The sequence below is a fragment of the Meriones unguiculatus genome, chromosome 3 (assembly GCF_030254825.1).
Source record: "Meriones unguiculatus strain TT.TT164.6M chromosome 3, Bangor_MerUng_6.1, whole genome shotgun sequence".
NCBI classification, from domain to species: domain Eukaryota; kingdom Metazoa; phylum Chordata; class Mammalia; order Rodentia; family Muridae; genus Meriones; species Meriones unguiculatus.
In genome coordinates, this window is record NC_083351.1 from 146,243,180 (window position 1) to 146,256,543 (window position 13,364).

Here is a 13,364-nt window from a genome sequence, read left to right on the forward strand (position 1 = left end):
GCATGATGGTGACACATACCTTTTAAAAAATAATACAAATTTGAGATGCGATACATAATTCAATGTTGGAAGTCGGGTAGCATTTCTGAAACATAACGTATTTCTGGTCAGGACTGATCATGTCAGAGCTTAAAAAGGCTCCGTTGACATGACGATAATGACTCTAAGAAGCACCAGGACTTAGCCAGAATTATCTGGCAGGAATGTTTGTCTAATTAACATAGGTCTTTTGCTCTGCATTTATCACTCTGTAATCTTCCTCTGCATTCCACCCAAACTGGGATCTCCTTCCTCATCCCCAACTTACAAAGGGCACTTTCCAGTATTTTCATTCCAGAGTTCCACAGGTGGCTTGTGTCCCCGAAGCGGCTCTGAGGAAGTGATTAGTCATCTCTATTAACAAACCCATTTTACTGCAGAAGAACTAGAAGATCAGGTAGAACATGAAAAGATGATTGCGTAAGAGAATTAGAAATTAACGCTTTCACCAAATTTAAAATTACCTCTCTAAAATGTTCTCTGCCTTCTCATCCTTTCCTATTTCATCAACACCAATATGTAACCAAAATGGAGATTTCCCATCACAAGGTCAGTAACAGCTCAGGCGGACAACATAACAAGAACAGAGCACATTGATGTCCCTGCTCCTCCGTGCCAGAGGGGCTTCTGTCCGGGCTCACACAGCAGCTGCCGCAGGCCACCGGCAAGCCGGCACAGTACGTCAGTGCACATGGTCCCGGACCAGCTCATGGCTTTTGCGGCCCCTGTGCCCTCTGCAGCATGCACAGTATCTGCAAGGTCAGATTGGCAGCGCCCAGAACCACACCTACAGCAAGCTGCTGTGAGGCCTGCACATCCGCCCGGACCAGATCTACATCCACTCTTACGACGGGAACGCAGCCAATATGGGCTGGAACGGCACCACCTTCCCTAGAGTGCTGCCTGTACTGCTGTTCTTGGAGCCTTGCTCTATGCAATCAATGTTCTGTGTTCTTCCACCCGTCCTGATGCCCAACTTCCAGCTGGGAGAAATAAATGGTTTTAAAATACCAAAAAAAAAAAAATTATAGTAATAAAGCAGCTATGGGGAACGCGTGGGTTGCAACATACGGTCATTGCTCGATTTTCATTATACATTACATATGTAGGCCTCAGGTAGCTCACTTGACTTGAGAAGGCCTTCAGGGCATCTCTAGGCTCTTTATAAACTTGCCGTGAAATGTGCAGCTGCAGTAATGGTGTGGCCACTGCCAGCTCAGTTCTGTGGCAATAAGGATATAACACTCCTAACAATACAACTTCCTGATATAGCAATCTGTTCTGAAACACCTAGACTTAATTTTTTTCCTCTACAAATTTTGAAAGGCAGTTAGCAAGCAGTATGCACAGCCTCCCCCTTTTTTTCAGTCACTTTAAGGTTATGCGAGCAAGAAATATATGTGTATGTGTATACTCTTTTTCTCTATGATACTGTCTTGACTTAGTCATCTGCTCAACCTGTACATTTTCTGCACATTTTCTGTGTTAATTCATGTCTGGTTGGTGATAGCATTGAGTAATTCTGGCATCAAGGGGGGGGGGGCTACCTGGCCCTCCTTAGCGTCCTGAACAGGCTTCACTCTCCTGTGGGAACAAAGAGGTACTTCCGGAAGCTTCTGTGACTTTGCCTGTGCCATCTCCCCTGTCTGAGATACATTTTCTCCTCTCTACCCAATCTGATGAAGCGTTGAGCTGGGCCACCAATACCTGTGCCGATTCTTTGATGTCAACCTCCTGGTTTTCCGTGTGTGTTCCCATTGTCTCTTTGCCTGAATGACATTGGCCTTATTTCTGAACCTGAGATTGTACCATTAGCACCTTGAGAGCATGGCCTTTTTAAGCCTTTGAATTCCAGCACGTAACACAGTGCCCGCCACAGTCATTCTCAAAACAGTCATTCGGAAGGTTATTGAATGAATCTGATCAGCACACCCACATGGCCTGTTCTCCACTGTCATGTGTCTTCTTAGTTATTCGGAAGTTCTGCGGTGGTTTTTGTTCTGAGTCTTGCAGAAACACACTCCTATGTGTTGGATAAAGTGGCTGTGTTCTTTCATGAAACATGAGTCTAACTCCTGAGTCCTACAAGCTAAGCTTAATATTTTCAGAAAGGTATATAATCTGTGACCAGGAAAGTCACTGTAAAATTTATTCTGCATTTGGTTCTAAAAGCCCACTTAGAAAGCTTGGGTTAAAAGCGTCGAGTACCCAGATTTTAGATACTAGAAAGATAGCCCCCATAGGAGGGAAGCAGGCAGGACCACACAGAGCTCAGCAAATCCTCAGAACTTCTGGATGAACGAGTTGATATAGAGGAAAAGTCATCTGTGTGGCCTTTGTATCTTTCCTTGGGGAAATACAAGGGAAGGCTTTTGTCCCACAAAACCCAAAGTAACATAAGTAGAGTGACAGCCCCTAGAACTGCAGTGGCAGCAGGGGATGAAATGACAAGGACTGGGGACCAGCCTTACCACTGCTTGGTTGGCTCCGTCACCTCGATAGAGTGTCTTTTTCCATTACTGAACCGTGGGTGATTAGAGCTCTGTAGAAACCATTGAATAGGCCCGTTACTCTCAATCTTAAAATAGATGATATTTAAATTAGGTTGAAGCCTTGCAAAAGCTTCTGCAGACACGGAGGAGAGCCGAAGGGAGCCTCTCCAGAGTTTGCATATTCAATTGGGATCTAAATAGTGGAGAAAAAAACATAACAACAACAACAAAAAGTTTGAAGGAGAATTCCTTCAGTCAGGTAGGAGTTTGAGTCCTGATGATGGACATAAACCTGGAAATGGTCAGAAGTCGTCACACAAGGCGACAGCAAGGCTGTGACTTATGTTAGGGAACCAGCAAGGCTTTGCTGGCACTATAGAACAATGGTTCACAACCAGTGGGTTACAGCCTCTTTGGGAGCTATTGAATGGCCCTTTTGCAGGGATCACCTACCAGATATTTACACCTGTTCATAACAGTAGCAAAATTACAGTTGTGAAGTCGCAGCAAAAGTAATTTTAAGTGAAGGTCATGGCAACATGAGGAACTGTATTGAAGGGTTATAGCATTAGGAAGATTGAGAACCACTGCTTTGTCTGTGTCGTGCTGTGTGTTCTGTGATCTAATTATGAGTGGAAATGTTCTCTGAATCTTGACCAGATGCCTGGGTGAGACCCAGCGGGAGCATGTGTTTATTTTACACAGGTAATGACTCTAGCTTGTTTGTTACTCTACCTTTCCTGTATAGATTATAAGGCCAGCAAGATTTTTTTTTAGTAGTGTACAATTAACTTGGGTTATTTATCAAGTGCCAGGTCCTGCGTTAGGGATTTAAAGATCAATAGCATGTGCTCTGTGCTTTAAAGGGACCTAAATTCTGGGGAAGGCACTGTTTGAAACAGAGCTATTTCAAACAAACAGGCATGGTTTCATGTAAGATGGCAACAGTTGTCTAGAATGAATGTATAATAAAGCCGTAGAGAAGAATCTAGATAGAATTTTAAGAATACTCTGTGACAGCTGATAGTGTGTAAAGGCAACCTGAAAGGTGAGTGTGTGTCATTTGAAAGGAAGGAAAGAAGAAAGGCAGGTAGGCAAAGCCACCGTCCGGAGGCTGGTTGTCAGTGGAGTGGAGCCCAGACAGGAGCCTCGAGCATGTAATTGCCAGCATTGTTCTTCTCTCATTAAACCTGTGATCACTCTTAACAAATGCCAGGGCAGAAATACAAACCATGGTGCCTCAGTTTTCTCCTTGCTTTTTAAGAAGAATTCCAGACAAGAGCAACTTAAGTCTGAGAGGATTCAGACCATCATGGCGAGGAGCGTGCAGCATGGGAAGCCTGAGGCAGCGGGTCACATTGTACCCAGTCAGGAAGCGCCACTGATGCTCAGCTGGTGTCCTCCTCCTTTGTTCTGTCTAGGAACAAATCTAATGGAATGGTGCCACCAGCATTTATAATTGGTGTTTCCTCTTTGGAAACACCCTCACAGACACACCCACAGGTTTGGTTTTTTTTCCTTAAGTAATTGTAAAGCCAGCCAAGCTGACAATGAAGGTTAGCCGTGACATGGTCATGTGATTGTAGGGTCACGTGTCCCTGATGCACCTCTCCAGGCTTCCCTGCAGTCAGTGTGCTTTGCTTGTCTGCATCCAAGACCCCCCGTCACACAATGGCACCTCTCTAGGACCATGATTCTAACAAGTATTCTCTAGAGCATACGAAAGGATACAGTGTGAAAATCAGATTTCTGGGCTATGACACCCTTGTTAAAACCAGTACTTTCAAATGAGCTTGGGAGGCACTGTGCGAGATGAAATGGGGCTCCCACATCCCACTCTAGTGACCAAACTTCCTAGAGAAAATCCTTACCAGGAATCCTTCTGAGGAGGGCAGTTGCCAAACATGTTTCGTGATGAGAAAACTCTTGTAAGCACCCCGGCTGTGAGATGTCAGTCAGTCTCCTAGCCTGCTTAGAATATTTTTTTTCTCATAATAAGTTGTTTTTATAATATTCATGAACTGAGCAAAAACGTTTTGTTAAGTATTCTGATAGGAATTAAACCCCAACTTTGAAATAAGTGGTGTTCATCAGTTGTTGAGTAAAATAAGCCATGATAGAATTTTAAGCACAGTAAAATACATGCCTGGCACTATGTGTTTCGTAATGAGAAATACTCTTTCAGTTAGATTTTCATAGAAGGCAGTGTTTCTATCTTCTATTTAACCGAACAGTCATGATATTCGCCATTAATAACATATAATACGAATTTTCATTTTACGTCTTCGTCTCATTTTATTGTTTTTGTTTCCCAAGACATCATATGCATTAAACTTTCTAAAATTAAATTTACTGGGCTGGTGAGGTGGCTCAGTGGGTTAAGGCTCTTGTTGCCAGGCCTAAAAACCCACATGGCAGAAGGAGACAACTAATGTTCTTGTATTGTTTTCTGCTCTCCATATGTGCTGTAGTCCATGCGTGAGTAGGCACACACGTTCACACACACGCAAATGAATGACTGGAGGAAAATTAGAATTTAGTTTACCATCTCATGCTTCACTGAGATATCACTATCATCTATGTCACTTACGTTAATAGCAATACCTTGTCATATTGTCTCTTCAGGAGACGGATGTGGTACCAGATACCAGACTCCTGGACAAATTCAGCCAGATCAGCTGTCAGCTCTTCACCCCACTGGATGGCACCGCGCAGAGCCCCCCGCTGGAGACTTTGTACATCATGGACTTCTTCATCGCACTGGCAATATGCAACACGGTGGTGGTTTCGGCTCCAAACCAGCCTCGGCAAAAGGTAAAATGTCATTTAAACAAGGTTGTTTGTTTGTTTGTTTGTTTGTTTGTTTTTCCCCAGCAAGGGATAACACGGAGTTTACATGCATGCATGTATCTGTATTGGCATCTGTATTGGCTTTGCTGTGTGATGATAACAAATAAGAACAGCAGCCATTGCCTCTCTGCCCTTGCCATGCTCTGAGAGATTTGCTGCTACTAATGTGTTTAGTCTGTTTAGTCCTCTCGCAGCCCCAAGAGAGCTGGGCATTCTTGCTCTAGTCTGCGTTTTTTTTTTTGTTGTTGTTGTTGCTGTTTTGTTTTTGTTTGTTTGTTTTATTAATTACACTTTATTTACTTTGTATCCCTCCTCTAGTTCCCTTCCCTCCTCCCCTCCCAATCTCCCACTTCCTCATCCTTCTCCACGCATGCCTCTCCCCAAGTCCACTGGTAGGGGAGGTCTTCTTTTTCTTCCTTCTGATCCTAGTCTGTTAGGTCTCATCAGGAGTGGCTGCATTGTCTTCCTCTGTGGCCTGGTAAGGCTGCTCCCCACTCAGGGGGAGGTGATCCAAGAGCAGGCCAATCAGCTCATGTCAGAGACAGTCCCTGTTCCCTTTACTATGGAACCCACTAGGAGACTGAACTGTCATGGGCTATACCTGTGCAGGTGTTCTGGATTATCTCCATGCATCCTACTTGGTTGGAGTATCAGTCTCAGGGAAGACCCCTGTGTTCAAAATTTTTGGTTCTGTTTCTCTCCTTGTGGAGCTCCTGTCCTCTCCAGATCTTACTATTTCCCACTTCTTTCCTAAGATTCCCTGCACTCTGCATAAAGGTTGCCCATAAGTCTCAGCATCTGCTTTGATAGTCTGCAGGGCAGAGCCTTTCAGAGGCCCTCTGTGGCAGGCTCCTAACTTGTTCTACTATTCTATTCTATGTTTTAAAGATGCCTTGGAAGGATTTCACCAGGGTTGCTAAACCAGTGTGTGGGGTGGGGCTGAGGGTGGGTGTTGGCCTTAGGAAGTAGGACTCTGGGCTTGCTCTATTATTTGCCTACGGGAGTATTGCTGAGGAGAGCTTCTGCTTTGCAGTCATTGCCGTACTAAATCAAAGCTGTCCGTGAGACCTCTGAGAGAGACCTCCGAGACCTCCAACATGATAAACACAGCATCAAATACAATCCGGAGCATTAGTCTAATGCTCATGACTCTGACAAGCTTCTTCCATGTACCAGCGAGGTTTCTTTTAGCTCAGTATCTATAATCCAATATGGGTATGATGTGCCAGGATTCAGCAGTTCCTTACTCTAGCTGTACCTTAGAGCTCATGGAAAATTCATTTCCACTTCAGTAGAGCCTGGTCATCCGTCATGGTATGCTAGGCTCCTGGTGTATCTTGCTTTTCCCACACATCCACTTAAAATTCAATTTACAGCAAAACCCAATTAAATTTTCATTTTCCAACTGATCATTTTCTTTTGGCAACTGCAGAGGTGGGAACTTTAACATAAAAGTAATTCACTTCCAATTAAGCTGCACCTGATCAGCTACTGTATTTTACAAGGTTCTGCCTAAAAAGATGCTCTAGAAGAAGTGATTATGCAATTGGAGAATAAATGATGGGAGTAAAAAAAAAAAGTCTACTACACCATCTTTTATACCTGTTTTCAAAGGTTTTTTTTGTTTGTTTTTGTTGTTTTTGGTGCTTTCTTTTTATAAAGTATTGTTGATTTATTTTTAGAGGACGTAACTCTCTACTGCTTAGAATAAGATCTTTGGAGGCATCAAAGGTCCCTGCTTCTCCCAGATTCTTAGGGTAGTGGGAGAAAGGGAGCATACTGCAAGATGCAGACTTCATCCTGTCAAGGCGCACACTTTGCCTTACATCTGCGTTGCTGATAATGACAAAGATTGACCAGCAAGAGCCCTTCAGTGCTCAGAAAGTCAGTTTGTGAAGAAAAATGTTTACATTCTCCACATAGTTCTGAATGAGCAAATTTTAGAAATGGTTGGGTGATCTTTCATGATAGGCATGGAACTGTAAGCTTGATCACTGATATTAAAAGTGTAAAAGAAGACAAGGTACAAACAAGAACAAACTAGTAAACAATTTAAAGCGTGTGATGGTGCGGAGAAGTCCCTCTCAACTGACTTTTGTGTTCTGGCCTGTTCTGTTATAACTGTCAAGATAGCAGCCTTTTACAGACTCTAAAAAGAAAAGAGAAAAATGCTAGCCTTTTGGTTAATTTCCTCCAGTGGTCTTAGTGTTATGTGTGGTCTGACTTATTTGTTCTTCTATTTCTCTCTTACTGTTTTCTATTCTTTTCTGGTAATACTCCACAAGCGTTGGGCTTTTCTAACAATATGTCCATGCTCTATAAGCTTCATTTAAAATATATTTCAAGAAGATGTTTTTGTTTTGATATTGAATATTTAATTAATTTGCATCTTTATTTTAATGGTGATTAATTGTTTCATAATAGATTCCTTGAGACAGGGTGTCATTATGTAAGCCAGCCTTCTTTGAATTTGAGTCCCTCATGCCCCTGCCTTTCAAGGGCAGAGATTATATGCAAGCATTACCATGCTCGGTTCAATTTGCCCGTAAATGTTATTGTTAAGCTGTGCTAATAAAGATTATAGATTTTATACATGTAAATTTCTTCATTTTGTTTTGTGTTTTTGAGACAGGCTTTCTCAATATAGTGCTGGCTGCCCTGGAACTCACTCTGTAGACCAGGCAAGCCTTGAACTCATACACTACCGCACCCCAGTTTGGAAAGAATTCTATAAGGAGGAAACCCAATATTAGCATATTTTATCTTTTGTTTTCATTTGTCAAAATCTTTCTGAATAGGTACAGAAATGTATAATGTCGTCACATGTCACATCCATTCCTCTGTTGGCTTTTGTTTGTCTTCCTATTTGCTATGGAATGTCTATGGAGAAAGCAGATGGACAGCTAAGACAGTGATGGTTCTTTCATATGTCACCCCCCCCCCCGTTGGACCTGAGAATTGTGAGGACCCAATTTTAGACCTGTTATTGAGACCTTCTTCTCTTGTCTTTCCTAGATTGGGCTCTCCTCACTGAGTGGAATGCCCATCAAGTCCTTGGAAGAGATTAAAAACATTTTCCAGAAATTGTCTGTCCGGAGATCAAGTTCACCGTCCCTTGCCAGTGGGAAGGAACCAACTTCTGGGGCTCCCTGTGCCTTTGTGAGCAGAATCTCTTTCTTTAGTCGAACAAAACTGTCCCCTCCTATAGAGGATGCATCTTCCCAGATGGGTGAAAGCCCTCAGGCCAGTAACTCAGCTTGCTGTACAGAAACCGAAGCACAGAACAGTGATATAGGACTCCCCGCCGCCTCAGCCTCAGCCTCAGCCTCAGCCCTAAATGGACCCCTGTCCTTGGCTTCCAACCTGTGTTATGAAGCCGAGAGTCCAGATGAAGCAGCCTTGGTGTATGCCGCCAGGGCTTACCACTGCACTTTACAGTCTCGGACCCCAGAGCAGGTCATGGTGGACTTTGCTGCTTTGGGCTCATTAACATTTCAGCTCTTACACATCCTGCCCTTTGACTCGGTAAGGAAAAGAATGTCAGTCGTGGTCCGGCATCCTCTTTCCAAACAAGTTGTGGTGTATACCAAAGGCGCTGACTCTGTAATCATGGAGCTGCTGTCAGTGGCTTCCCCAGGTAGGTTTACACAGCCGCCATGGTGGTGATCGACAGGGCTCATGAAGTCAAACTTGAAAAGGAAAAGTGCTGCCTATTGTTGGGTGGGAAGGTAGAGGGGCTTCGGACCTACAGAGCTCCTGGCTTGTTTACATCTGAAATCCGTTGTCAGCTGTGCCCTTGAAGAGTCACCTGTTTGGTCTTTGGGAAAATGGGCACCATGATACCTTTTTATGGGTTCCAGAGAAGCTTAATGTCACTGTGTGAAATGCAGGAAGAACCTGTGTTCTAGCAAGGGAGGAGTGCCCCGAGAGGACAGGAAGGTTTGACCCATCATGGAAGCGTCTATATCAAAGCTTTTGTGCTTTTTCTGTCCAGGGGGAAAGGATCAAAGTGAATTATGCATCTGTGTTCCTTTCCTAGACACACATTTGACAGTCAAAGTGAAAATGCCTTTTGTTTATTATGGATTAAACTGTCATTTTTTTCAAAGGAAGAAAAGTCTAATTGGGCAGGCTGGCAGGAATAATGATTTTCTGTTCATGATTTCAGATGGAACAAATCTGGAAAAACAACAGCTGAAAATAAGGGAGAAAACCCAGAGCCACCTGGATGATTATGCCAAGCGGGGGCTGCGGACGTTATGTATAGCGAAGAAGGTGAGACTGCTGAGCTCACCCCAGTCTTGCTCCTTCTCCTGGTTTAACCCTCATTCCTGAAAATGGGTGCATATGAGACCTCATTCCCAACACAAGTACCCCAGACTAGAGTCCCCAGACTAACCTCTCCAATCTGTGTGGGACTGGGTTAGGATTCTGTCCCCAAAGGATTTTGGTGGCTACCTCAGTGTTATATTCTCACAGTTCTCACACATTTCAGTACAGCTGGCCTTTGTGTAAACAGTTGTATCTCTAGAGGTAAAAGTACCAACATGTTATTATCTTCCCCTGAGAACCTTGTATCTAACACGGTCTGTTTGTTAGCGTTAAATGAGAGTTGGGCAAAAAAAGCAAAAACAAAACCCAAACAAACAAACAAACAAACATAAACAACGTCCAGAGAGCAACTTTCATTTTTCTTTCGTAAAGTTTTGGTAGTTTTGTTTGGCTTGTTTTCTTATGTTCTTTCACTCCAAGTACACTTGCTAGGTTTTATCCCAGTTTTGATTACTCCTTGTGGAAAACAGTCTTCAGGAATAGTATGTCCTTTCTTAATGAAAAGTTAAATAGCCAGAAATAAGCCGAGTCCAAGAAGTGCTTTCGGGGGCTGCTACTGCCAAAACGTCTCACTGACTCCATGTGTTCTAGTTCTTAGTTAATATTTGGGAAAAGCTAGGACTTCCTCTGTTGTGGACCTCCAAGAGACCCCATCAAATAGTCACATGAAGGATCAAATGCCTCTAGTTGTAGGGAGAGGCAGGGATTGAAGGTAGAACCAACTGCTTTCTCACTTAAATATATTCCAATAGATGTCATATTTTCCCAAATCACTTTACCTTGCAGGCAAAAATGAACGTCTAAGAGAAAAATTGCTTAGCCCTCACTGCTCAACCCTGCTTTTAAGACCTAAAATACAGATTCACCCCGATGGCAACCAAAGATAGGAAGACATCGGCTCCTTCTCCAGGAGTTGCATTTAAGTTTGTTAGAATAAAGGCCTTCCTGCCTTTTCTATAGGGTGGCTCTCTTGTTACCTTTTCTGAAGCTTCACATTAAGAGCTACTCCTAAAACATCTGAAGGGCTGTTGGCTGAGGCATGCCTCGGGTGAACAACTTTGAGGTCATTTTTTTAGCTGCACCATTAGAATTCTCCCACATTTAACTGCCAACAGGAGGCCTATTCCACCCTCTTATGTTCTTAGGTTTAATAGGCTGACCCGCTTTCACCAAGGATAATGCTTCAAATTTCCCAGAACTACTAAGTTGCTCTCTATCAGCCGGGTCACGTTCATCTGAACAGAGTTTGGGGATCTTGTGTCCATGTGATTGGTGAGGGAGTATGGATCAGACCACAACTGTGTGCAGAGGGTGAAATTTAGAAACAATGTTGTGGGCATGGATTTTGGCCAGAGTCAGTCCTGGTAGGACATTGCAAGGTTCCATGCTCTGCCTCCTAGTGTCGTTTTTTTCTCTCTCTCTCTCTTAGGTCATGAGTGACACTGAGTATGCAGAGTGGCTGAGGGATCATTTTCTAGCTGAAACCAGCATTGACAACAGGGAAGAATTGCTGGTTGAATCTGCCATGAGACTAGAGAACAAGCTTACATTACTTGGTAGGAAAATGATGCTGTGTTACCTGAGCAGAGAATCTTATCTCTAAATGTATTCTTCTTTAGTCCCTTTTAGCCTCTTTGATCTATCTTATTTATCTATTTATCTATCTATTTATTAAGTTAGTTATTTATTTACTTTTGAGACAGGGTTTTCTTTGTGTATCCTTGATTGTCCTGGAACTAGCTCTGCAGACCAGGCTGACTTCGAGCTCACAGAGATCCACCTGCCTCTGCCTCCCAAGTGCTAGGAATAAAGGTGTGTGCTACCACCACTCAGTTTGCTCTACCGAGCTTGTCCGTTCTGATCTCTTCCCACGTTCCAGAGCAACCAGACCCATGTTCCACCTCAGCGAACTAGAACTGAGTTCATTAGTCCTGGGAACAGGGTGGACATCCTTGGTAAGCTGTGAAACCGAAACACCCACTGTAGAGTACAAACCCAAGCAAACATCCTGGTCTGAGAGAAGGGTTTTGCAAGTGTCTTGCAAGGAATTGGGTAACATCTGAAATACCTGTTTATAGATTCTTTAATCTTTGTAACAAACGTATCTTATTTAGAAGAATTAGGGCACAGGGTAATGCTGCTGCTCATTTACACTCAAAGCCTTAAGCGTGAACTGAAAAGCAAGAAACTCAGGTGTCTCTCACTACATATAGGCTCCGTGTCCTTTTTTCTACGCCTTTAAGTGATCCAACCAAGTCTATTTTTCTTCCCCTTCCTGATTCCAACCCAAATTGCACAAATACAGTGCCTCTTGTATAAGGTCGGCCTGAGCCTGGAATCACCCAAAGAACCCAAAGCCATACTGGGGTCAGAACCATGTCCCCAGGAATTCCAGGGCTGTAGGTCGTGTGCGTGACCGTGACAGTGGAATGGCTGAAAGCCTCCTGAGGGGTTTCCGAGAGCCATCAAGTTCAGAAGTGTGCTGCCTTGAAGCACAGAGATGTGGATTCTGATTGACGCTTTAATACACCGGGAGAGCTGCCTCTGAGCTCCGTTCCTCTATTCAGGGGGAAAAATAATCTCATTTAATATCTGTCGGGTAGCCGTGCTCCCTTTCACATGCTAATGATTTCTTTATGGCCATGGAAGCGGCTTGCTTCCTCACCTGCATTCCAAGGGAAATAAGGCTCTGTGGGCTTAGAGCCAAAACTCATTTGGCAGCAAAATCAAACCCAGTGTGATGTAACGCTATTTTTAGTATTAATGTATAAATTAACTTGAATTAGCATGAAAACCTGCAGGTTTTTCTATTGAAGCTTAAATATGTCTGACTAACAGGTATCACAAAATAGACTTGTATTGCGGCATTACTGGTGAGAAAACTTGGATTCCAAAACACATCTGGCTCCACCCAGTTGTTCCAGAAAAGGACATTGTGGACTGACACTATGAAAGAGCATCCCTAACAGACCTTGTATCTTAAGTATAAGAGTGTTCTTTAAGAGCCTACCCTCAATCCTGGGAGTTTCATAAAATTGTAAAATTCAGGGCAAGCTTATGTATGTGAAAAGGTGAATCAGCTTTTGAATTTGTTGATAAGAATACTAGACAAAAGGAGACTGCATGTATTATAAACTCCTTGAGGGGAACAGAATGCATGTTTGATAAATTCCATGATTCTTTATATCTTATGTCTGGTCTGCAGTTCATATAGTTCAGGACTGAATGGTCCATGGATAGGATTCAATTAATGGCTAAGTGAGTTACTGCTGGCTCTGGTTTCTAAGCAACCTTTTTTTTTTTTTTTTAACTACATTTTAATTACTTCTCAGGTGCTACTGGCATCGAAGACCGTCTGCAGGAGGGGGTCCCCGAGTCTATAGAGGCTCTTCACAAAGCTGGCATCAAGATCTGGATGCTGACAGGGGACAAGCAGGAGACAGCTGTCAACATAGCTTATGCATGCAAACTCCTGGAGCCGGATGACAAGCTCTTCACCCTCAACACTCAGAGTAAAGTATGCACCCCGCCGCTGAGCCAAATATGCTTTTAAACCCCGAGCCCGTAGGGCTCCAGGAGACTGACGCAGGCAAGGAGAAAGAAAAGCCAGTCGCCTGCAGCTTCATGATTCTAAGCTGCTGAATGACCTTG

General features: G+C 43.4%; 1 protein-coding gene across 3 annotated transcripts in view; it reads left to right on the top strand.

The window, feature by feature from the left end:
* The window catches only part of Atp10d (ATPase phospholipid transporting 10D (putative)), an 87,147-nt gene that overhangs the window by 51,087 nt on the left and 22,696 nt on the right, over positions 1-13,364 (top strand). For all 3 annotated transcript variants that reach the window (XM_060380729.1, XM_021654650.2, XM_021654649.2), the window contains 5 exons: positions 5,157-5,345; positions 8,397-9,018; positions 9,550-9,656; positions 11,143-11,269; positions 13,046-13,230. In XM_060380729.1, the coding sequence (XP_060236712.1) occupies positions 5,157-5,345; positions 8,397-9,018; positions 9,550-9,656; positions 11,143-11,269; positions 13,046-13,230 (1,230 nt within the window). The remainder of the gene's footprint in view (positions 1-5,156; positions 5,346-8,396; positions 9,019-9,549; positions 9,657-11,142; positions 11,270-13,045; positions 13,231-13,364) is intronic.